This window comes from Suncus etruscus, chromosome 14, assembly GCF_024139225.1.
Source record: "Suncus etruscus isolate mSunEtr1 chromosome 14, mSunEtr1.pri.cur, whole genome shotgun sequence".
In the NCBI taxonomy this organism is placed as follows: domain Eukaryota; kingdom Metazoa; phylum Chordata; class Mammalia; order Eulipotyphla; family Soricidae; genus Suncus; species Suncus etruscus.
In genome coordinates this window covers 2,390,372-2,415,160 of record NC_064861.1, presented here as the reverse complement: position 1 = coordinate 2,415,160, position 24,789 = coordinate 2,390,372, and the positions used below count along the sequence as shown (strand labels likewise).

At 42.6% G+C, this 24,789-nt stretch overlaps 1 protein-coding gene and 1 non-coding gene across 2 annotated transcripts; one reads left to right on the top strand and one right to left on the bottom strand.

Annotated features, from left to right (window-relative positions):
* Positions 1-3,899: 3,899 nt before the first annotated feature.
* UBE2D3 (ubiquitin conjugating enzyme E2 D3) lies at positions 3,900-23,702 on the top strand. Its single transcript, XM_049786533.1, has 7 exons — positions 3,900-3,911; positions 7,714-7,777; positions 7,869-7,900; positions 14,638-14,715; positions 15,948-16,053; positions 19,867-19,960; positions 22,250-23,702. The coding sequence occupies exons 1-7, from the start codon at positions 3,900-3,902 to the stop codon at positions 22,293-22,295; spliced, it is 432 nt and encodes a 143-aa protein (XP_049642490.1). The 3' UTR covers positions 22,296-23,702.
* Positions 4,739-4,873, bottom strand: LOC126029302 (small nucleolar RNA SNORA72). The gene has a single exon (XR_007502924.1). It is a non-coding gene; the product is annotated as a small nucleolar RNA SNORA72 (small nucleolar RNA).
* Positions 23,703-24,789: the final 1,087 nt, after the last annotated feature.

Below are 24,789 nucleotides of genomic sequence, written 5' to 3'. Positions count from 1 at the left end.
ACCATATGGAACACTGGGATTCGAACCAACCACCTTTGGTCCTGGATTGGCTGCTTGCAAGGAAAACGCCGCTGTGCCATCTCTCCAGGCCCAAGAATTTCTTATGAGGGGGGCCCGGAGTGATAGCGTGGAGATAAGGCGTTTTCCTTGCATGCAGGACAGTGGTTTGAATCCCAGCATCCCATATGGTCCCCCGAGCTTGCCAGGTGTGACACAAAAAACAAGAAAAAAAGAAACACGTAACTGCAGTACGTATATATGTTTCAAGTAGGATATTTGTATCTACCGATTTATTCTGTGAACTTTATACATTTATTTAATTTGGCTTTTGGGCCACACCAAGTGACGCTTAGGGTTACTCTTGGCTATGCGCTCAGAAATCGCTCCTGGCTTGGGGCCCATATGGGACGTGGGGGGATCCACCGTTCTAGGTTAGCGCGTGCAAGGCAGACAGACGCCTTACCACTTGCGCCACCGCTCTGGCCCCAATTTTACACATTAGAAAGTTACATCTGATAAAGCATTTAAAGGAACTGCTAGTTGGGCCCTGGGATGAAGCTTAAGTGGCTAGTGTGTGTGCTTTGTATGCCAAGGGACCCATGTTTGCTCCCTGCTACTGCCTTAGTCTTTGGCACCAGTAGGTATGGCTCTAAATAAGTTACTGTTTTCTCGTCAAGCATACTTTTGGGGACAGGGTTGGTTTTGGGTTACACCTGGTGGCACTTGGATTACGCTTGGCTCTTTGCTCAGAAGTAACTCCTGGCAGGCTCGAGTGACCTCATGGGATGCCGGGATTCGAACCTGTCTGTCCTGTGTTGGCCGCATGCAAGGCAAATGCCTTACCACTGTGCTATCGCTCTGGCCCCCAAACATACATTTCTTATTTTATTTTATTTTTCAAACATACATTTCTTACATTTATCATAACACAGCAAGGCTCTGGGGGGATGGTGAGGGGATCAGGGACTCAGGTTTTGTATTCATAGGACTTGGTTCAATCCCTGCCTCCATATGGACAATCCCACCCCACAGGTGTGGAATCTTTGCTGTGACCTGGATATTACTGAGAATAGCTCCTGAGCTCTCTGAGCACTGCTTAGATCTCCAAAATACAATTTGGGATAAGTAAGAAACTTTGCAAGATGCTTATTTTGGTTTTAATTTATACTGAGACCACACCCTGTGGTATTCAGTGCTTATTTCTGTCTGCCCTTAGGAATTATTCCTGGCAATGCTTAGCTCCATATGGGATGTTGGGGATCAAACTTGGGTCGTCTGTGTGTAAGGCAAGCACCTTACCCATCGTTCTATCTCACTAACCCAACAACTTATTTTAGCAATATTTGAATGCTTTTACAGTGTATGAAGATTTTAAGTGCTTACCATTTTACGGCCGAAGCCATGGAATTGCAGTCTCCAGTTTTAAAATGTTTAAATATTAGTAATTTTATGACTCAGTCTAATAACATGTTCTTAAAACCCTGTCTCTGAATGTTCTTTAACTTGATTGTGTTATAGCCTGACAATTATAATTGCTAGATGACATGGTGCAGGTGTTACAGCTCAGCGGCGTCAGGATTTGTCACCCTTAAATGAGCTGTGGCTCTGAGGCCTAGTCTACTCAGGTAAAAGCTTGGTTCTTGATTTGAGCATCTCCCCAGAAACCTAGCCTTCAAGATGGACAGTCCTTGAGGGTACTGCTGATGGGGGCAAAAGTGCTTTTGGGCTACTTCATGTTAAAGATTGACTAAGGTGTTTGCCTTTCATGCAGGAGGTCATCAGTTCGAATCCCGGCGTCCCATATGGTCCCCCGTGCCTGCCAGGAGCAATTTCTGAGCGTGAAGCCAGGAATAACCCCTGAGCACTGCCGGGTGTGACCCAAAAACCACACACACACACACACACACACACACACACACACACACACACAAAAAGATTGACTTAGCTGAGGAAATAAGCCTAGGAAATAGTAAATTTACATTGAATTAAAAAAAAAAAACTGGTGAGATGACACAGGTCTGTAGCCCCAAGTTCAGTCCCAAATCCTCATGGGTTTTCATGCACTCTACAAAGGGGTGCGCATATGCTGTTTGAGTGTTTGGATTGCATTTAAAAGGTAGCATCTGGGGCCGGGTAGGTGGCGCTGGAGGTAAGGTGTCTGCCTTGCAAGCGCTAGCCAAGGAAGGACCACGGTTCGATCCCCCGGCGTCCCATATGGTCCCCCCAAGCCAGGGGCGATTTCTGAGCACATAGCCAGGAGTAACCCCTGAGCGTCAAACGGGTGTGGCCCAAAACCCCCCCCCAAAAAAAAAATAAAAGGTAGCATCTTTAATGCTAATTTCTCATGTAGAGGCTTGGGGTGCACCACACTTATTGATATGCCTTACCTCATTTATTTATTTAGTTGTTTGTTTGTTTGTTTGTTTTTGGTTTTTGGGTCACACCTGACAGCGCTCAGGGGTTACTCCTGGCTCAGAAATTGCTCCTGACAGGCTCAGGGGACCATATGGGATGTTGGGATTTGAACCACCATCCTTCTGCATGCAAGACAAACGCCTTACCTCCATGATCTCTCCGGCCCCTATTTATTTATTTATTTATTTATTTATTTATTTATTTATTTATTTATTTATTTATTTATTTATTCATTTTTGATATGCCTTACCTATTGAACTTCTCCTGAACCCTTCTAGTTCAGGTAGCAGGTTTACAGCGCTTTTGAGGTTGATACTGATGTGTAGTTACTGAGGCCTCTCATCAAAAGTACCCATGACCCTCCACAGTGGCCAGGTCTCCTCTAATTCAGTCTTGTTTCATAGCCACCCCTCTCCAGAGTCAAATCTTCATTACTTTTTTTTTTTTTTTTTTTTTGGTTTTTGGGTTACACCCGGCGGTACTCAGGGGTTACTCCTGGCTCCATGCTCAGAAATAACTCCTGGCAGGCACGGGGGACCATATGGGACACCGGGATTCGAACCAACCACCTTTGGTCCTGGATCGGCTGCTTGCAAGGCAAACGCCGCTGTGCTATCTCTCCGGGCCCTTCATTACTTTTTTTGACAGTGTTAGTTATGTTGTTTTCTTTTTTTTCTTTTTGTGGTTTTTTTTTTTTTGGTTTTTGGGCCACACCCGTTTGATGCTCAGGGGTTACTCCTGGCTATGTGCTCAGAAATCGCCCCTGGCTTGGGGGGACCATATGGGACGCTGGGGGAATCGAACCGCGGTCCGTTCCTTGGCTAGCGCTTGTAAGGCAGACACCTTACCTCTAGCGCCACCTTCCCGGCCCCTTTTTGTGGTTTTTGAGTCACACCCAGCAGTGCTCAGGGGTTACTCCTGGCTCCCTGCTCAGAAATCGTTCCTGGCAGGCACAGGGGACCATATGGGACGCCGGGATTCGAACCGATAACCTGCATGAGAGGCAAACACCTTACCTCCATGCTATCTCTCTGGCCCCATTTTTTTTTTTGTTTTTGACAGTGTAAGGCACACACAGTTACACATAACTTGGGACTACTTGAGATGCACACCTTGCATGTTCAGAGGACCCAGGTTTTATTTCTGAAAACAGTGCACTGATCCTGAGCATTATTAAATCATCTATTCTGCTTGATTGAGCACTATCAGAAGCTCTCATTCTTCTAGCCACACTTAAGGTAATTTGTGTACATTCTCAGTTAAACTGTAGTTGATTTTCCTAGGAATGGTGAAATGGTAGGTAAGATACCAGGAAAAGAATGTTCCAGATTGAGCTTGTCTTTGGTACTACATGGTCCCTTGAGCCCTAGCAGCGATGGCGCAAAAATCATGCAATTCAAAAAGTCATGGTGGTAATAAAGTGGATTACCGTTATAATAAAGCTTGAATTAACTATGGTAAGCAAATGGCTTCAACATTCGGTTATGGCCTACTCAGTAATGAATAGTTGGGTCAAAGTGCCATTTGTTTAGGGGAGATTTAAACTTTTTTTTTGGTTTTGGTTTTGGGCCACACCCGGTGATGCTCGGGTTATTCTTGGCTATGCACTCAAAAATCACTCCTGGGTCAGCTGCGTGCAAAGCAAAATGCCCTACTGCTGTGCTATTGCTCCAGCCTCTATTTTATATATATTCTTTATATTTATATTATATTTATATAAATATATAGGTTTTTTTTTTATATTTCTTTTCATTAAAAAGCCTTTGGTTGGTTTTGGTTTTTTTTTTGGGGGGGGGGTGTCACATTGACAGCGCTCAGGGGTTACTCCTGCCTCCACACTCAGAAAAATGCTCCTGGCAGGCTTGGGGGGGGGGGAGACCATATGGGATGCCGGGATTCGAACCACCATCCATCCTGGATCCAGATGCTTGCAAGGCACACACCCTACAGCTGTGCTATCTCTCCAGCCCCAAAGAGAAAGCACTTTTTTTTGTTTGTTTTGTTTTTGGGTCACACCCAGCAGTGCTCAGAGGCTACTCCTGACTCTGTGCTCAGAAATCCCTCCTGGCAGGCTTGGGAGGGACCATATGGGATGCCAGGATTCAAACCATCATCCTTCTGCATGCAAGGCAAATGCTTTACCTCCATGCCATCTCTCCGGCCCCCTAAAAGGCCATTTCTTTTTATTTTTTGCAATTTTACATTTATTGGCAACTGGTAAACTCAAATTAGCAATGATTCCCTCCCTACCATAGTCGCCCAATAGCTCTTCTACTCTTCTAAATGAGTTGAACTAGAAACTCAAAGTTGGGACTTCCAGACTATTTATCACCAGCATTACTAAGACCAGACCTAGGTGGGTAAAGAGCTAGGCCTGGGGACACATGCATGGTCTTAATATAGTGAACGGTTGCCTGCCCTGATTACGGCAAAATCAGAACAGCGAGAATACTCGCATTAAAGGCCATTTCTAATCTTTGAGAATTATTTGCCCCTTTTTGTTAGTTTTTGTCTTTTCAACTAGAAGTAGAGTTTCTTTTTTAATCGTTTAATCTAGGGTAAACTCTTAATTCCTACTGATTAGAATCAAATGTTGGGGATGAATTCTCTCCCATTCTTAAAATCTATATATTGGACATAAGGCATTTTCATGGGCACATGGCACGTAAAGGACTTTTCATCATCTTGATGTGAATCCTAGAATTCTTATGTTTTGATCCTTATGAGGAGTTCTGTCCAGTTTCTTGCTGACTCTAGATTAAACTCCCCCTACCCCCTTAGCAACTAAATGTGTAATTTACTAGTTATGGATATTTAGTGATTTGATGTACATATTGTTAAAGACATAGTACAGGACAGTTTGACACCGACATTTTGGGGGTTTGGACCACTCCTGGATGCTCAGTGTGGAGAAGTGAATCCTGGACTCTGGTGTGCAGTGGCTGGGCTGCTACCTGTTATGCTGTATCCTTGGACCTGACTCTGGGGGAGGGCCCCTGTGGGACTTGGAGCATATGTATTCAGCTTTCTGAGCCTTTCTCCCTGCATGGCTTTGATGGATTTGTTTGGGACCATGGGTTATACCTAGCTATGCTCAGGGGCTATTTCTTGGTTCTCCTGGCAGTGTTGAGACCTGGCACTGCTCTGATGCTACAGATAAATCAGGATTGGCCTCATGCAGGGCAAAGGCTTAATCCATGTGCTTTAGGTCTCCATGACCGGGAATGGCATGACTTTAGTTAATCATTTCTGAGGTAATTTTGATCATACAATAGAAGTGTGAGTACTTTTATTTTTCTCTTTTTTTTTTTTTTTCTTTTTCTTTTTGGTTTTTTTTGGGCCACACCCGGTAACGCTCAGGGGTTACTCCTGGCTATGTGCTCAGAAGTTGCTCCTGGCTTGGGGGACCATATGGGACACCGGGGGATCGAACCGCGGTCCGTCCAAGGTTAGCGCAGGCAAGGCAGGCACCTTACCTTTAGCGCCACCGCCCGGCCCCACTTTTATTTTTCTCAATTTTTGATTATTTACTTTTTCTAAGAAGTACGTTGTCTCATGGCTCTATAAATAGTCTTTACATGTTTATATATAGGCATATGTAAGCTATAACTACTCCAGGCTAGTTAAAAAGAGGCCAGAGAGATAGGATAGGGGTGAGACTTCATCCAGTTCTTGTCTTTGCAATGCAGTTGATCCTGGTTCCTTCCCTGGCATAGCATATAGTTTCTGAGATTGGCCAGGTTCACTTCTGAGCACTTCGCCAGGAGTCTTCCCTGAGGGTTGCTTGGTGTGGCCCCAACTACGCTTCCCCCATGTATTTAAGACATGCAAAAACCTATACAAAGCTAGGGCTTTTACTCATTTGTTGCAAATACAAGATCAGAGAGAATTTTGGCATCTGCAAGTCTTTATTTTTTGTTTTTTTTGGGGGGCCACACCCAGTGACACTCGGGTTACTCTTGGCTATGCACTCAGAAATAGCTTCTGGCCTGGAGGACCATATGGGATGCCGGGGATCTTACCAAGGTCCATCCTGGGTCAGCCGCGTGCAAGGCAAACGCTATACCACTGCGCTATTACTCTGGCCCCTGCATGTCTTTATTAAGGAGAACTTGGGTAGAGGGTGTAAGTGTAAGGGTTTGTGCCAAACGGTGCTCAGAGCTGACTCCCAACTTAGCTCAGAGGGTTCTGTCATGCTGAGGATCAAATGCAAGCCTCCTGTGTGCAAAGTGGATACTTAGGTTCTTGAAGCTATCACACTCAACCTAGATACAGATAGCCCAGGAGCAGGATTCTTGTAACCTCGGTTTTTTTTTTTTTTTTTTTTTTTTTGGGTCTTACCTGGCAGCGCTCAGGGGTTACTCCTGGCTCTACGCTCAGAAATTGCTCCTGGCAGGCTCGGGACCATATGGGATGCCGGGACTCAAACCACCGGTCTTCTGCATGCAAGGCAAATCTAAATCTCTCTGGCCCCAGACTCTTGTTTTTTGGTTTTTGGGCCACACCCGGCAGTGCTCAGGGGTTACTCCTGACTGTCTGCTCAGAAATAGCTCCTGGCAGGCACGGGGGACCATATGGGACACCGGGATTCGAACCAACCACCTTGGGTCCAGGATCGGCTGCTTGCAAGGCAAACACCGCTGTGCTATCTCTCCGGGCCCCAGACTCCTGTTTTTTAATGTTACTCCACATGGAGTCAGACAGTTTATTTGAAGGAAATATGGTGCTCAAAACAAAAGGTCCCATGGAGGAGTAGAACATGAAGTCAGTGTTAGTGTGGTTGTCAGTAATCAGGGTTTAAAATGGGAGAAAGGAGGAAAAAAAGTACTTTGAAATGGTAGCATGTTAACCATGCCAAGAACTGCCTTACTCAGATCTTTGTCATGCTAGTGTGGATCTAGGGTGAATCCTAGCAAGCGGTCTCAGATGTGTCTTTTAGCCAGTGTCTCTTCTAGCCATGGTACCTTACTGTGGCCTCCCCTGCCCTATTGGTTTGTCCTGTTATAGTATCATGCTAGTGCCTCCCCCCATTTATGCCATTTTTACCTTTGGCCCACAGGACTGACCCTCGGGGACGCCATACATATGTCCCTGGGTTGGGAAATGCTTCATTGAATGACCTTTGCCAATCATACCCTGGCCTCTGAAATGGGGTTGCGCCCTGGCCTCTGAAATGGGGTTACTTCCGCTTTCTCCTAATAGATTGTGAATTGTGCTTCTGTCACAGATCAAGGATGGTGTGCTTGCTTGTGCCTGCTCTTAAGGTTCAGTGACCCATTATTTTCTGTCTTGGTGTAGGAACTTAGTGATTTGGCCCGTGACCCTCCAGCACAATGTTCTGCAGGTCCAGTTGGGGATGATAGTAAGTATTTTTAAGCTGATTTTTATGGTTGATTTCAAAAAGGAAAAAGCTTATATGTCCTAGATAATAATAAGAATTCTTCTTTTTCTAGTGTTTCATTGGCAAGCCACAATTATGGGACCTGTAAGTATAAAAAATTTAAACTGCTTTTAATTGATAATCCCAAACTCATCCTAGTTGTATAATGTTTTTTTTTTTTTTTTTTTTTTGTGGTTTTTGGGTCACACCCAGCAGTGCTCAGGGGTTATTCCTGGCTCCAGGCTCAGAAATTGCTCCTGGCAGTCACGGGGGACCATATGGGACGCCGGGATTCGAATTGATGACCTCTTGCATGAAAGGCAAACGCCTTGCCTCCATGCTATCTCTCCGGCCCGTTTTTAATGTTAACATGGTGTTTAATTTTGACTATGCCATGTTTTTTTTTTTTTTTTCATTTATTTTTTTATTTTTTTATTTTGGTTTTGGGCCACACTCGGTGATGCTCAGGGCCCACTACTGGCTATGCACTCAGAAATCGTTCCTGGCTTGGGGAACCATATGGGACGCTGGGGGGGGGGGGGGGAAGAACTGCAGTCTGTTTCGTAGGCTAGTGCGCACAAGGCAGATGCCTCATGGTTTGCGCCACCGCTCCAGCCCCAGATCTTTTATTTTTAAAAGTCATCGATTTATATAGTTTTAGTCCCTTGTTGTTTACATTACCTTCCACTAATCAAGTATATCTATCATGGTTTTTTTTCCCCGTGGTGGTGGGGGCAACAAGGGGCAGCCCTAGGACTTATCCTTTTCTCTGTGCTCAGGGATCACTCCTGACAAGCCTGGGAACCATCTGGGGTATTGGTGGTTCAAACCTAGGTCAGCCTCATGTAAGGCAAGATCCCTACTTGATATAACTATATCTCAAGCCCCCACATTGCCCTTTTTATAGTGATGAATGGCAGCTTTTTACTTTTAAAAGAAGAAACAAATATGACTTAGAATTATTTAAATATTAAACTATGTTTACATCATTCCCTGAAATGTACTTATTTAGAAAAGGTTTCTTTACATCTAGGGTTGTTTTGTTTGGGGACCACCCCTGTTGGTGCTTAGGGTTATCTTACAGGGAATGCCAGAGACCACATCTCGGTCAGACACGTGCAAGGCAAATGCCCTACCTGCTCTGCTTTCACTCCGGCCCCATGAATTGTTGGATAATTTAAGAAAGCCACTAAAGATTATAAAAAACTGGGGCCGGAGAAATAGCATGGAGGTAAGGCATTTGCCTTTCATGCAGGAGGTCATCGGTTCGAATCCCGGTGTCCCATATGGTCCCCTGTGCCTGCCAGGAGCAATTTCTGAGCCTGGAGCCAGGAATAACCCCTGAGCACTGCCGGGTGTGACCCAAAAACCACACACACAAAGAAAAAGATTATAAAAAACTTATTAAGTTATTAATAAGTAAATAATTTTAGATGCCACCTATATAAAGTTGTGGTTGCCCTTACTGGGAAATGTGCTTGGGTCTGTATTAGTTTTTAGTTGACTTATTTATGATCCAGAGCAGGTTGTTTTAATCTGTTGTTAATCTAACTACACCATGTGGCATGCAGATCTGACTCAAAACAAGGGGAAAAGTGGGTCACAATAGTTTAGAGATGGATTGTTCAAGAACAAAGTAGGAGCAAACTTGCTTTAGTTTTAAAGTGCCTCTTGGGTTTTTGACTTGTTTTAGTTTGGCTTTGAGTCACAGCTAGGTGGTTTTCAGGGTACTTAATCCATGTGGTGCTGGGGATCCGACCAGGATATGCAAGTACTGTATTTCTGGCTCTAAATGATTCTAAAATTTCGTATTGGTTTTAATACAGAAATGACAATTGCTTTTAAGGTAACTCCCTTACCTTTCAAAATATTTACATACTTGTAATATTTTACAAGTTATATTTTACATACTTGTTCGTTTGTTTTTAGTTTTTTGGGTCACACCCAGCAATGCTCAGGGGTTAATTCTGGTTCTGCTCAGAAATCGCTCCTGCCAGGCTCGGGGACCATATGGGATGCCCGGATTCGAACTATCGTCCTTCTGCGTACAAGGCAAATGCCGGGATTTGAATCACCGTCCTTCTTGCAGGGCAACACCCTACCTCCACGCTATCTCTCCGGCCCCACTTGTTCTTTATTTTTAACTATTTATTGATTGACTGATTGGTTTTTGGGCCACACCCAGCATTACTTGGGGGTTACTCCTGGCTCTGCACTCAGAAATTGCCCCTGGTAGGCTGGGGCCAGGAATCGAACCAGGTCCTTCCCGGGTCGGTTGCATGCAAGGCAAATGCCCTACTGCTATGCTATATCTCCTGGCCACTACATACTTGTTCTTAATTAAAAATGGATCTGGGAACTGGTAGAAAGATAATGAAACAATTTAAGAGCCAAATTAATTCCCAATTACAATACAGCCCTAGGAGAAAGTAGTACTGTATTTGTGAACAGCATAATGTTTGGGTAATCTGAAAGGAATCAACTACAAAAAGTTGAAGTGAATTAATTGATTTGTATATGTTATTAGTCCATAGGGTTTTGTTTTTGTTATTTATTTATTTTGGTTTTTGGGTCACACCTGGCAGCGCTCAGGTGTTACTCCTGGCTCTGCACTCAGTAATCGCCCCTGGCAGGCACCGGGGACCAACCATATGGGATGCTGGGATTCGAACCACTGTCCTCCTGCATGCAAGGCAAACACCCTACCTCCATGCTATCTCTCCGGCCCCCATAGGGTTTATGTATAAACCTTTGAATAAAGCTAGAAAATGGGCAAAAGAAATGGAAGGGGAAAGGTATGAAGTGGCTTTTGTTGGCTGTGCAGAACTTGCTTTCTGCTGTTGAACTACATTCCCAGTTCAAGACTTCCTCGTATGCGGGAAGGAAGCACATTTCAAGAACCAGAGATAGATGTGCTAGTGCATATGTATTTGCATGTATGTGATCCTTGACACCAAGGATATTTTTAAGCCTCTAATCGACAAAAGAGATTTAGCTAGATTTCAGGCAAGGCGGTATATCTTAAATTAGTGCATAGTTGGGGTGAGAGGTAATGGGTGAGCAAAGTTGAAGGCAGGAGTGCTCATTACCATGAGACAGATCATAAGTTCATGGGACGAAGAGAGAGCATGGAGGTAGGTTTGCCTTGCGTTCAGAAGGACGGTGGTTCGAATCCCGGCATCCCATATGGTCTCCTGGGACTGATTTCTGATTGTAGAGCCAGGAGGAACCCCTGAGCGCTGCAAAAAAAAAAAAAAGTTCATGGTCTGGACCCAAAGTAGTGCTAGCAGAAGAGGGTCAGTTTGAGGTTTTTGGGGGTCTTTAAGACTTAGTAACTGAGATAAAGTACTGTGTGGCTTTACTACTGTGGATCCATTTGGATACATTAGAAATCAAGTGCAGAGGGTTGGAGAAGGTAGTCCAGGTGCTTGCCTTTCATACCTTTGGTACCTCATACGTTCTCCTGTGTGACCCCTCCCCACCTCTAGTCAGTGGGCATTTGAATGTATGTTCAGGGGTGAGATAAGAGCAGGCCAGGAGAGAAGGGAGGGGTTGGTTTCAGTGTTTGAAGCTGGGTTTTATATGAACTGTAATGTTCATAATTACTCTTGAATTATAATTGTATAAATCTTAACTATTAGGGTATTTTTTTAAAGTATATGCTTTAAAAATGCATTTATTTGGTACCCATCCATTTAGTATGTTTGTTTTTGAGCCACACCCAGCAGTACTAAGGGCTTACTCCTGACTCTGCACTCTGGGATCCACTCTTAGTTGTGCTCAGGGGACCGTATGAGGTGGTGCTGGGGCTTACATAGGCCTCGTGCTTGCAAGGCAAATGCTTACCACTATTCTCCCTCTCCTATTTAACACAGTGTTAATTTAACATAAAATACAAACCATCACCAATTTTCTGGTGTTTTGCTTTGCTTTCTGATGCTCTTCATCCCCTTCCTATCAGATCTCATGGATCTATGTCACAGCCTCAGCTCTTTAATGAAATGTTTTTCGGGCCACACCCATTTGATGCTCAGGGGTTTATTCCTGACTACGCACTCAGAAATTGTCCCTGACTTGGGGGGGACCATATGGGACGCTGGGGGATCAAACCGAAGTCCTTCCTTGGCTAGTGCTTGCAAGGCAGACACCTTACCTCTAGCACCACCTTGCCGGCCCCTCTTTAATTAAATTTTTATAGACGGTATAAAAAATAGATGGGATAAAAAACTTTATAGACGGGGGCCAGAGAGATAGCATGCAGAAGGACAGTGCTTTGAATCCCGGCATCCCATATGGTTCCCTGAGCCTGCCAGGAGCGATTTCTGAGCCTAGCTCCCCTGAACACTACCAGGTGTGACCCCAAAACCAAAATCAAAACAAACAGAAAAAAACACTATAGATGGAATAAAACATGCATGGGAGTAGGAAGAGTTTAGTTAAATTGTAGCTTTACCTCCTAGGTGTTCCTCAGTAAAGGGAACATTTTTCTTATAAATTCCAGTTGGGGGCCCGGAGAGATAGCACATCCGGTGCTTGCCTTGCAAGCAGCCGATCCAGAACCTAAGGTGATTGGTTCAAATCCTGGTGTCCCATATGGTCCCCCGTGCCTGCCAGGAGCTATTTCTGAGCAGACAGCCAGGAGTAACCCCTGAGTATCGCAGGGTGTGGCCCCCCCCCCCAAAAAAAAACCAAAACAAAACAAAAACAAAAACAAAATTCCAATTGGAGTGCCCTGTTTTGTTTTGGATATCAAAAATTGTTCTGTTTCTTACATATGGCTAGAATAAAGAAGGGAGGAACTTAATTCAGCAAATGTGATATCTTTAAATTTTATTTTATTTATTTTTTTTTTGTTTGTTTTTTTTTTTTTGTTTTGTTTTGTTTTTTGGGCCACACCCTGTGACGCTCAGGGGTTACTCCTGGCTATGCGCTCAGAAGTTGCTCCTGGCTTCTTGGGGGACCATATGGGACGCCGGGGGATCGAACCGCGGTCCGTCCTAGGCTAGCGCAGGCAAGGCAGGCACCTTACCTCCAGCGCCACCGCCCGGCCCCTTTAAATTTTATTTTAATATTTTTAATTGAATACCTTAATTAAGAAATAGTTACGGGGCCAGGAAGGTGGTGCTAAAGGTAAGGTGTCTGCCTTGCAAGGGCAAGCGTAGGACAGACCGGGGTTCGATCCCCCCAAGCCAGGGGTGATAGCCAGGAGTAATCCCTGAGCATCAAATGGGTGTGGCCCCCCCAAAAAAAAGAGAAGAAAAAAGAAAAAGAAATAGTTACAATGTTCAAGATTGCATTTTTTTCAGTCTTAGAATGTTCCAACACCCGTTCCTTCACCAGAGCACAACAAATGTAATTCTCAGCGCTTAAGATCAAATGAGCTCTCAGCCCTGAAATACACCGTTAGCCTGATACTCAAAACAGGCATTAGAAAGGACTCTGCCTTATGCTTGCTTCGATGAAGAGGAATATTAATACTTAGTTACTGTGAACTTTCAAATTGACTATCCGGTTGTTTGCATATTCAGAAGTAATTGGGCAATTTTATGTTTTTAACTTTTTTTTTTTTTTTTTTTTTTGGTTTTTGGTTTTTGGTCCACACCCTGCGATACTCAGGGGTTACTCCTGGCTGTCTGCTCAGAAATAGCTCCTGGCAGGCACAGGGGACCATATGGGACACCGGGATTCGAACCAACCACGTTAGGTCCTGGATCGGCTGTTTGCAAGGCAAACACCGCTGTGCTATCTCTCCGGGCCCTTATGTTTTTAACTTTACCATGAAAAAAAATTTTTTTTTTTTTTTTTTTTTTGGTTTTTGGGCCACACCCGGTAACGCTCAGGGGTTACTCCTGGCTATGTGCTCAGAAGTCGCTCCTGGCTTGGGGGACCATCTGGGACACCGGGGGATCGAACCGGGGTCCGTCCAAGGCTAGCGCAGGCAAGGCAGGCACCTTACCTTTAGCGCCACCGCCCGGCCCCCACCATGAAATTTTTTAGGTCACTATTTTGTCTTTTTTTTTTTTTTTTTTTGTCTTTTTCAAATGGTCTTAAAAGATTCTTAAATTACAATTTAAGATTATATTTATCAATGGTTGATAGGCATAAAATGTTTTTTTTTTATATTCCATTCCATTTTTCTGCTGGATTAAGGCAAATATATTTTTTCCTGATAATAAAATTAAAATGAAACATTTTCCCAAATGTTCATGTGAACATTGTATGTTTTGTTTTTTTTTTTTTGCTAAGGAAGGTCTATATATTGAAGTGAGCAATTTGGGATGAAGAGTCCAGTGGCCTCACCTGGCCTAGTTTTTGGGGGGACAGCCAGGCAAACATCCTACTGTGCTCACTCCCCTGAAAGAACTAGGGAAAACCATTTGGGATGCCAGGGACTGAACCCGGGTCAGCCGCATGCAAGGCAAATGCTCTGTCCACCATGCTATTTCTCTGACCTCTATGCTATTTCTCTGACCCCTGTTTCTCAGTGTTTCTGTTTTAGGTTTGAAATCACGTTGGGTGGTGCTCAGTGCCAGAATTGAACCCAGGCTTCTGCATACAGAGCATGTTATCAGCCTGTTTGAGTTCTCTCCAGCCTGTTTTTTACAATTTTCACTCACCCAAAGTGAGATCTAGTTGGGTCATTATGTGTAACCCTGTGTTTTCTTCATAATTAGAACTATAAAGTATTCATTGCGGTGTAAATAAAAGGTAATTTTGAGAAATAATTTAGACAACTGAGGAATTTTTTGGAAATTGAAATTTAGATGAATTGCTTAGCATTAATATTTTTAAAATGAAAAATATTTTAAAAGATGAAGTTAAGCATGATTTTCTTTTTGTAGAATGACAGCCCATATCAAGGCGGTGTGTTCTTTTTGACAATTCATTTTCCTACAGACTACCCCTTCAAACCACCTAAGGCAAGTATTTTTCTCCAAGATCTGTTGTAAAGATGTTTGTTTCATCTGTAGTGGAGCACTCTTAGGATTCTAAGCAACTAAAACTGCATGGATATGTGGATGTGTGAATACATGGACAAGTGAAGAGGATTAATTAAGTAACTATATAAGTACAGGATTGAGTCACTGATACTGCTTACTCTTAGCCTCTAGTTGCAGTTCTGCCAGCTGTGAATCTTGTGAATGGAAATAGGAATTGAATCACCTATGCTTACTTAATGTTGGGAAGCTCAATTGGAGTATGTAAGAGGCTGCCAGACTTCCTTAACTTATTAGCCACTTTACCAAGGATAGTGAAGGGTTGCTTTAGTGACACCACCCCTGGGATTGTAAGGAAACAGGAAATATTATCCTGTTGCACAATCTACTGATCTCGCCACCATCACCCCACGATGCCAGTGACTGCCCTGGAAAGGAAGGGGCAGTGTTGCCCATGGTGGGAAGCCCTACATTAATGTGTTTGCTATCTCACACAAACACACACACACACACACACACACACACACACACACACTCTTTAGTGTCTTCAGAATTGGGTCAAGAGCTGGAATATATCAGAACAGACTTCAGATACTGAGTTCAGTATTGTTTTCTTGTCCATAGTACTACATTTTATATTCGTGTTGGAGTTTAGATAGACTCTTTCATCTGGAGATCTGGAGGTTTGTGTTTCTGTATAACTAACTGTATATCAAAGCCTCTGATTTTTGTCAGTAATAAAGTTAATTTTTTAATTACAGGACCATTAACAAATTCAGTATGAATAGTTATAAAGAGTATGTCTAGAACACTGACACTTTATTCTAACCATGAGTCAGGTATGACAGTTACTTTAGCTTAAAAGGAAGTGTTAAATTCTCGGTTTGTATTTTGGAGGATTGGAGATCTGCACAGAAATTTGGGTGGGCTTTGACAAGGGAGAGCTAAAGGGAATCTTTAGAACACCAACTTGTCATTGATAATAAAACCAAACCTTTGCCCTCTAGTTACTGTTTCTTATTTTAATGTTAAAAGGAATCTACCCAAGGTATCTTGCAAAAACCAGGTCATTGGAGCTTTTTTCCTTCTGTGTATAATAGTCTTTAATTAACCATTTGAAGTTTGTCTTGTTTTGTAACTTTGCTAAAAATACTGTTTAGGATGCTTGTTTCAAAAAAATACCTAAAAGTTTTTTTTTTCCTTTGTTAATTTAGGTTGCATTTACAACAAGAATTTATCATCCAAATATAAACAGTAATGGCAGCATTTGTCTCGATATTCTAAGGTCACAGTGGTCTCCTGCTTTAACTATTTCTAAAGGTAAAATACTTTCAGAGAAATAGTCTTGAGGTTTGATTTCTATAATTGTTTGAAGAAATTTTATTTTGGGACCTGTGTATGTGAGTCAATATATGCCAACTTTTGAGTAAGAGGTGGAGGAAGAAAAGTTGTTTGTTTTTTTTTTTTACTACTTTTTTTTTTTTAGCTACTTTGTAGCTGTTGAAAATTTTTTGTGGGAAAAACTCCTGGGTTGGAATCTTGGTTTTTGTTTCTAGACTAAGTACCTTGTATAGCTAGCTCACTTGTCTTTAAACTAAAAGGGTATGCTTAAAAGTTCTAAGTCAGTTTTTGGTTTGGGGGCCATACCTGCCAGTGTTCAGAGGACCATATGGGATGCCAGCGATCTAACCTGGGTCAGCTGTGTGCAAGGCAAACATCTTACCTGCATCTATGGATCTGCCCCCACCATTTCCATTTTTAACAGGTCAGACACACAGCTGTTAATAAAGATATTTTCCCCACCCTTTTATTTGGGAGATGGGTATCAATCACTTTTACCCTTCAAATGAAATGAGCCTAGAGCTACTTAGCAAGAAAGAAGTGTGCCTTCAATAGCTGTCAGGCTTTGGGCACTATTTTTTATTGTTGTTTTGTTTTGTTTGGGTTTATGGTTTGTTGTTTTTTCAGGATATAGATTACCCAAAAGGACAGATTTGCTTTTGGTACTAGGGAAATAAGTGACTCAGCAGAAGAGTTACTTAAGTGTGTTGTGTTTATTAGGTTTTATCCCCGACACTGAGGAAATAAGGTTATGAATTGTCCTAATTTCTAGATATTTGAAAAGATTAGCTAACTCCAAGCACTACCATATTTTAACTGAATGCTTAGTACAGAATTCCTGGTTGTTGTATAAGTTAATAATACCTTTTTTTTTTTTGGTTTTTGGGTCACGCCAGGCAGCGCTCGGGTTCCTCCTGGCTCTATGCTCAGAAATCGTTCCTGGCAGGCTTGGGGGATCATACAGAACGCCGGGTTTCGAACCACTGACCTTCTGCGTGAAAGGCAAATGCCTTACCTCCATGCTATCTCTCTGGCCCCAATAATACCTTATTTAAAAAAGTTTTGGTTTTTGGAGTGATCTCTTCCAAATGTTGTTTCTTTGGGTAGTGGGTAATCAGGGATCATGGACTATCCCTGGCAGTGTTCAGATGTTCTCAGGAACCTCTGGAATCTCAGGATTTGTTGCTCTGGGTCATCCCTTGGGTGCTTTCAAAAGTTTGTGTGGGGTTTTTTGTTTGTATTTCCCCCCACCCCCCAACCTGCAGCACTCAGGTTATTATTCCCAGCCTGGTTCTGCTCAGAAATTACGCCTGGTAGGCTCCAGGGACCATATGGGATGCTGGGGATCAAACCCAGGTTTGCCTTATGCAAGGTAAATGCCCTCCCCTCTGTGTTATTATTCTGGTCCCTGTATGGGCCCTTTTCATTAAATTTTTCCTAAGTTTATACAGTACGTTTGAATCTCCTGATGAAGCAGTGTAGTGTTTGCCAAAACTTTATTTGAGAACCGCTTTTCAGGGTTATAAAAGATTGGGTGCATTCTGCCATAATTATTTCATATTAGGCATACATTTTAGCTTTGTTGAATACTTGCTGGTTTTAGATCACTGTCTTTATGCTTAGTTGCAAGAGTGCACTGTGACACTATCTGTAAATGTACATTAAGTTTTCTATCTCTCTCTTTTTTTTTTTTGGGGGGGGGGGTCACACCCGGCAGTGCTCAGGGGTTACTCCTGGCCTTAGGCTCAGAAATCACTCCTGGCAGGCTTGGGGGACCATATGGGATGCCGGGATTCGAACCACTGTACTTTTGCATGCAAGGCAAACGTTCTACCTCCATGCTATCTCTCCGGTCCCCAAGCTTTCTATCTCTATCTGCCTTGTACACTATTACAAATGCTTCCTGTGGGTAGGACTTAGCTCACTTCCCCTAAACAGTTGTGTGTTGAACTAATATATTGTCTTCTTAATCACTAATTTTGTCTTTAAAAATTACAATGACCGGGCCCAGAGAGATAGCAGAGCGGTGTTTGCCTTGCAAGCAGCCAATCCAGGACCAAAGGTGGTTGGTTCGAATCCCGGTGTCCCATATAGTCCCCCGTGCCTGCCAGGAGCTGTTTCTGAGCAGACAGCCAGGAGTAACCCCTGAGCATCGCAGGGTGTGGCCCAAAAACCAAAAAAAAAAAAAAAAAAAAAAATTTACAATGACCACTTCAAAATTAAGCTATTTTAAGGGTCTTCGGTAGATGTAATGTAATAAGCGCTTAGTACTTTATTCAGGGCGAATCTTGATACATTTTGATACAATCTTGATGCAACTAGAAGTGAATATAGGGGCCGGGCGGTGGCGCTAAAGGTAAGGTGCCTGCCTTGCCTGCGCTAGCCTTGGACGAACCTTCGATCCCCCGGTGTCCCATATGGTCCCCCAAGCCAGGAGCAACTTCTGAGCACATAGCCAGGAGTAACCCCTGAGCGTTACCGGGTGTGGCCCAAAAACCAAAAAAAAAAAAAAAAAAGTGAATATAGAGGGCTAGCGTGATAGCACAGCGGTAGGGCTTTTGCCTTGCATATAGCCGACCCATGATGGACCTGGGTTCAATTCCCAGCATCTCCACATGGTCCCCTGAGCCTGCCAGAAGTGATTTCTGAGCGCAGAGCCACGAGTCACCCTTGAGCGCCACTGTGTGTGGCCCACAAACCGAAAGAAAAAAAGTGGTGAATATAGAATGCCCCAGGAGCTGCACAGGCAGGATTTTCATCATGACTGATAGCTAAGAATAGTACTGTCCATATACTCTCTGGGAGGGCTATGTTCGAGCTTTACTCCTGGCCCTGCACTCAGAAATCAATTTTTTAGAGATACTAGGGTGGAGGGGAGACCCTAAAGGATGCTGTACTCATCATCAAACCTGGTCAGTCCCATACAAGGCAAGTGCATGATTAGAATTAGTACCTACTATATTTACCTCTAGCCCCACAGATACTGTTTTGTTTTGGTGACACATCTGTCATTGCTTAGAGTTTAACTCTTGGCTCTGCACTCAAAAGTTCTTCCTCGCATTGCTCGGGGATTGTATGGGGTTGCTAGGGATCCAGCCTGGGTAAACCATATGAAGGCGTATGGTGCCATACCCTACAGGTAGGTACCCTACCTCTGTACTGTCACTCTGGGCCCAGCACAGATGCTCTCATTAAGAGTTTATTCCTCTCACACTTCCAAGAAACTTAATGTTTGATCTAATGCCATTTACTTTGGAGGTTGCTCCCAAGTGGCCCTCAGAGGGCCTGGGTCAATCTTGACAATTCTTGTTGGCCCTTTATAGGCCAGCACTTCTTGAGGGCTTGTGATACCCGTGTCATCCGGGGCTTCTCCAACCCAGTGAGTCCTGTACTGCCGAAACGGAGCACATCCCTGTGCAGTGGACTAGATCCCTGATACTATGTGTGTCATCAGACCATCTGAGCTTCTGTAGGACATTTGTCAGCTTACCAATAGAATGCTTAGATGCGGAGAGCCTGGTTTTCAGGGTCACACCTGGCTCTGAGCTCAGAGATCACTTCTAGAGGGCTTTAGGCTACCATCTGGTAACTAAACCATGGTCAGCCACCGGCAAGCCAGGCTTTCTACTTGGTGGGTGTCCAGCCACTGTTTCAGCACTTACTGCATGTGTCATGTAAAGTAGAAAGTGTCTCCTTGAGACTGTCTTTTGAGGTTCTGACTTACGATGTGTTTTTAAATACACTTTTATTTATTCAAATTTCCAATGTTGGGAAACATTTCTTTTCTTGCAGTTCTTTTATCCATTTGTTCACTGCTATGTGATCCAAACCCAGATGACCCCCTAGTGCCAGAGATTGCACGGATCTATAAAACAGACAGAGATAAGTAAGTATGTGGTACTTAAGGGAAATCGTGGAAAAATAGTATGATGTTCTTCATGAGTTGGGCTTCACTGTATTTTAAGTTCTGGTAAATGCTGTCTGATGCTGTTTCTGGTAAAATGATTATTGAAGTGTATAGAGAACTGTGAGGCATTAATTTGAGAGATGAATTCAGTGGAAAGCCCTTCTAAAATGCCTTTTTTTTGGTCATGGTTTAATGGTTTGTCACTTTAATTATCACATTCAGGGAAGAAAGCAAATTGGTTGGGCTTCACTCCAGTTCTGTTTTTGGAATATAAAATGTATTGCCCTACTGTAAAAAGTTGATCTGAATTTTGCAAGTATTTGAATCATTTTTGTGTAGAACTTCACCAAAACAACTTTGTTATAATTAATGCTCAGTATACTTGTTCAATTAGGTACAATAGGTTAGCAAGAGAGTGGACAGAGAAATACGCTATGTTGTAGGGTAAGGTCTGCACTGCTTCCCGGGCTGCCTTGCGTGTGCATGCTCCAGGGTGTTCTGTTTCCACTAACGGGGCCACGGGTCTGCTTAACCTGGATTGGAAACGGATACCCCAGGGGCTCTTGATTGAGCGCTGTTTTTGTTTGTCATTGGATGGATTTGGGGTTTGCTTTTTTTGCATGGCAACACATAGTTCTAGGAAAATGGAAATTTATTATATCTTTTTAAACATGGTGCTTAAATTTTAATTAAAAAGTTGGTATATTATTATCTGTACAAATACCACATGGAACATCAGAATGTGATGCTTTTGTTTCATAGTGCTGGCTAAGTTTAGAAGGTAAGTTAAGTGGCATTACCATGAATTGGTAGGGAAAACCAAAATTCAGAAAGGGGTTGAACTATATTTAGTTCTTGACTTGAAGTGAAGCTGATTTAAGTTTTTTAATTCAGGCTGTAATTATAAATCTAAACCTTCTGTATGTCTAATGTATGTCTTTGATTTTTTTTTTCTTTTTCTTTTGTGATGTTTTGTTTCTTAAGGTTAATACTTTTGTCACTAGCCGATGGCATGGGAATGCTACCTGGAGAAACCACTTAGCAGTATTGAGGATTGTTCTTGTGTGTGAATGACTTTGGTCTTTCTAAATATTTGTGTAGAGAGACACACATCATCAGGTCTCCAATGGATCTCACAGCAGTGCTGTGGTTCTGATAGGCACAGACCACTCATAGCACCACTGCTCTGGGTCACACCCTCCTCAGTGCTTTCATGTGTGCCTCGTTTCATGTCTCAAGAGGCATGTTTTCCTGTTAATACTCAGGATCAAGTGACGTCTCAGCATCTAGGGTTTAGACGGCTTGATTGTTTGAAATGATACACTACAGCAAGTATTGCTGTTTGACAAAAGTCCATGAACTATTACTGCAGTGGCAAAATTTAAATGGAATAGGGCTGGAGAGATAGCACAGCGGTAGGGCATTTGCCTTGCACGCAGCAGACCCAAGATGGATGGTGGTTCGAATTCCGGCATCCCATACGGTCCCCCGAAATCACTGCCAGGAGTGATTTCTGAGCGCAGAGCCCGGAGTAATCCCTGAGCGCTGCCCGGTGTGACCCCCCCCCCCCTCCCAATTTAAATGGAACGAAAAATGATCATACCTTTTTTTTTTTTTAAGTGTGGGTTTTTGTTTTTGTTTTTTACAATGGGGGGGGGTTGGGCCACACTCAGGTTACTTCTGGTTCTGTGCTCAGAAGTTGATCCTGGCAGGCTCGGAACCAGATGGGTTGCTAGTGATCAAACCCAGGTCTGTCCTGGGTTGGCCTCGCTCAGGGCAAAACCACTGTGCTTTTACTCCTTCCCCCATGATTATGCTGTTCCTAATAGAATATAGCTCTGTAGTGGGAAGAGAAATGGCATTTGTTTTCCTTAGTCTTCCCATGCTCTGTGCCACTTTGTTTCTTTGTATAGTTTTTTTCTTGTTTCTTTTGTGGCAACAGCCTGGCCTTACTCGGTGTATTCATGGCTTTGTGCTCAGGAATCACTCCTGGCAGGCTCCGGGGACCATATGGTTGAACCTGGGTCTGCTGTGTGCAAGGCAAATGCCCCATTTGCTTGCTGTACTATTGCTATGGGCCCTTCTTCCTTCGGTTTTTTAGTGTGGAAGCCCAGTTCTTTCTTCCCCACATTCTTTTTGAGGACCCACGCTGTTTTTAATTGTAGCCATTAGAGGATACATGGGGAGTCTGAGAGAAAATAGAACTATCCTTGCATTCCAGCACGGGATTTTCAAAGACTTTTAAAATCGCATCTTCTTTATTTACAGGTACAACAGAATATCTCGGGAATGGACTCAGAAGTACGCCATGTGATGCTACCTTAAAGTCAGAATAACCTGCATTATAGCTGGAATAAACTTTAAATTACTGTTCCTTTTTTGATTTTCTTATCCGGCTGCTCCCCTATCAGACCTCATCTTTTTTAATTTTATTTTTTGTTTACCTCCCTCCATTCATTCACATGCTCATCTGAGAAGACTTAAGTTCTTCCAGCTTTGGACAATAACTGCTTTTAGAAACTGTCAAGTAGTTACAAGAGAACAGTTGCCCAAGATTCAGAATTTTTTAAAAATGAGCATGTGTATTATGTGGCCAATGTCTTCACTCTAACTTGGTTATGAGACTAAACCATTCCTCACTGCTTTAACATGCTGAAGAAGCCATCTGAGGGGGAGCTGAATGGGGCTCAGTGGTCAAATCCAAGGAAGCAGCATTGTTTAGCAGCGTCCATCCTGTGTAAGCCTTCCACTGTTAGAGATCTGAGGCTACATGATGTACTTTGTGCTCATAACTGAGGTGGCTGGAGAATTGGTATTGAGTCTATAGCATCGGCAGAACAGAAAATGTGATGTATTTTATGCATGTCAATAAAGGAATGACCTGTTCTTGTTCTACAGAGAATGGAAATTGGAAGTCAAACACCCTTTGTATTCCAAAATAGGGTCTCAAACATTTTGTAATTTTCATTTAAATTGTTAGGAGGCTTGGAGCTATTAGTTAATCTATCTTCCAATACACTGTTTAATATAGCACTGAATAAATGATGCAAGTTGTCAATGGATGAGTGATCAACTAATAGCTCTGCTAGTAATCAATTTATTTTTCTTCAATAAAGTTGCATAAACCAATGAGTTAGCTGCCTGGATTAATCAGTATGGGAAACAATCTTGTAAATGCAAAGCTTTTTTTTTTTTTATATATATTTGTTCCATTGTTTGGCATCAAATGATGTAAAGTTGGAGAGAGTGGATATTTTGCCATGTTCAGTTAAAAGTGCACAGTCTGTTCCAGGTTGGCATGTTGACAGGTCATAAGCAGATAGAATTGAACTGTTTGAATAGTGTAGCTGCAGTATGCTGTATGTACCATACTGGCAGACCTAGGGTGCCCTGATGCACTTGGGACCCAGCAGTTCAGAGATGTGTATGTGAAGCTAAATTTATTTTCCAGATGCAACCCCCATCTAATTCAAGTTTTCCTTCACTCAACAGCTGAATAAAGAAAGATGGGAATAATAATGGGTCAAGATTTACAAAATCAAGTACTGTTTTGGTATGGGAGATGTTCTAAGGATATGTTGAGGTGTCTTAACTGGTATACATGTGGAGTCTGCTGACGGAATGTTCAGCCATTAACAGGAGTGAGCATTTAAATAAGTACAGCAGATACCATTGCAGGTGACTTACCATGAATGAATAAAAGTCAATGCTATTGAATTATTCTTTTTGTTTGACAAGTGCTATGTGTGCCACTAACTCTCTAGTAACAAGGGCATTCTCATTCTCACCTTTCCTATGCTGGCCCTCTAGTTTTACTTTTTTTCCTAATTTTATTTTGCCTATTGCTTTTTTTTTTTTTTTTTTAATTCTGTGTTCAGTTGCTAGCACATCTGACTTTTCTCCTCTTCCTCGTTTTTGCACTGCTTAGTTATGTGCAATCTTATTCCTGGTCTGCATACAGATGTGGAAAGCTAGATATAAATGTTAAAGCTTGATATTTTTTCATAAACATTTTAATATGTAGTTTGGACATGATTAATTGACTTAAGGTTCTTCTCTAAATGAAGTGAAATGCATGCCTTCTGAAGATGTTCTGGCTTTGTTAATTCTGTAATAAGCATTTCATTGAGAAATATCAATCCAGCTATACAGTTTTCCAGTGAGTGAATTTTTTTCATTTTCCTTTAAGGCAGGCATTACGAATAGCTGTCACAGGGTTACAATTATTTTGGATTCAAATTATGAGATATTAAAACTAGTAACACACCACTCCACAGGTAAATACTTTTGACTCCTTACCAAATGGTTTCTTCTGAGACTCAGCTTCAGTTAGCATATGGTTGGTTTCCTTGGGAGCAAAACCATAAGTTAAAAAAAAAAAAAAAGTCCTGTCAGAGCTGCTGCACCCCTAATTGGCTTTTGAATTGACCTTTTTCTGGCTATAGACAACCCTTAGGCATTTATCGAGATGAAACATTGTCCTTAAGCATTGTCAGGAATAGATGTGTCCAGTCCTCTAATGATGTTTTCTTAAAACAATCTTGTCACTTTTAAGGGAATAAGCCATAAAGGCTCCTCCGGGTTTTAGAGAACAGTAAAGTACCTGCAAACCAACATTTTGAATGTATGGACACTGGATTTTGATCATCTCCAATGAAAAAGAATCCCAAGAAATTGCCCTTTCCCCCACTTGAAGATACTAGTGCCATGTGTAAGACTGAAGACGATAGTAGATTGGAATTCAGTTCTTCCTCTATATTTCCTGTCTTATAATGCATAAACAAGAGTAAGTTTTGCCTCACCTATGA

Coding starts and splice junctions, on each gene's coding strand:
- UBE2D3 (XM_049786533.1), top strand. Junction 7,778..7,868: donor AGGTCCAGTTGGGGATGATA/GTAAGTATTTTT, acceptor TTCTTTTTCTAG/TGTTTCATTGGCAAGCCACA. Junction 19,961..22,249: donor TATAAAACAGACAGAGATAA/GTAAGTATGTGG, acceptor CTTTATTTACAG/GTACAACAGAATATCTCGGG.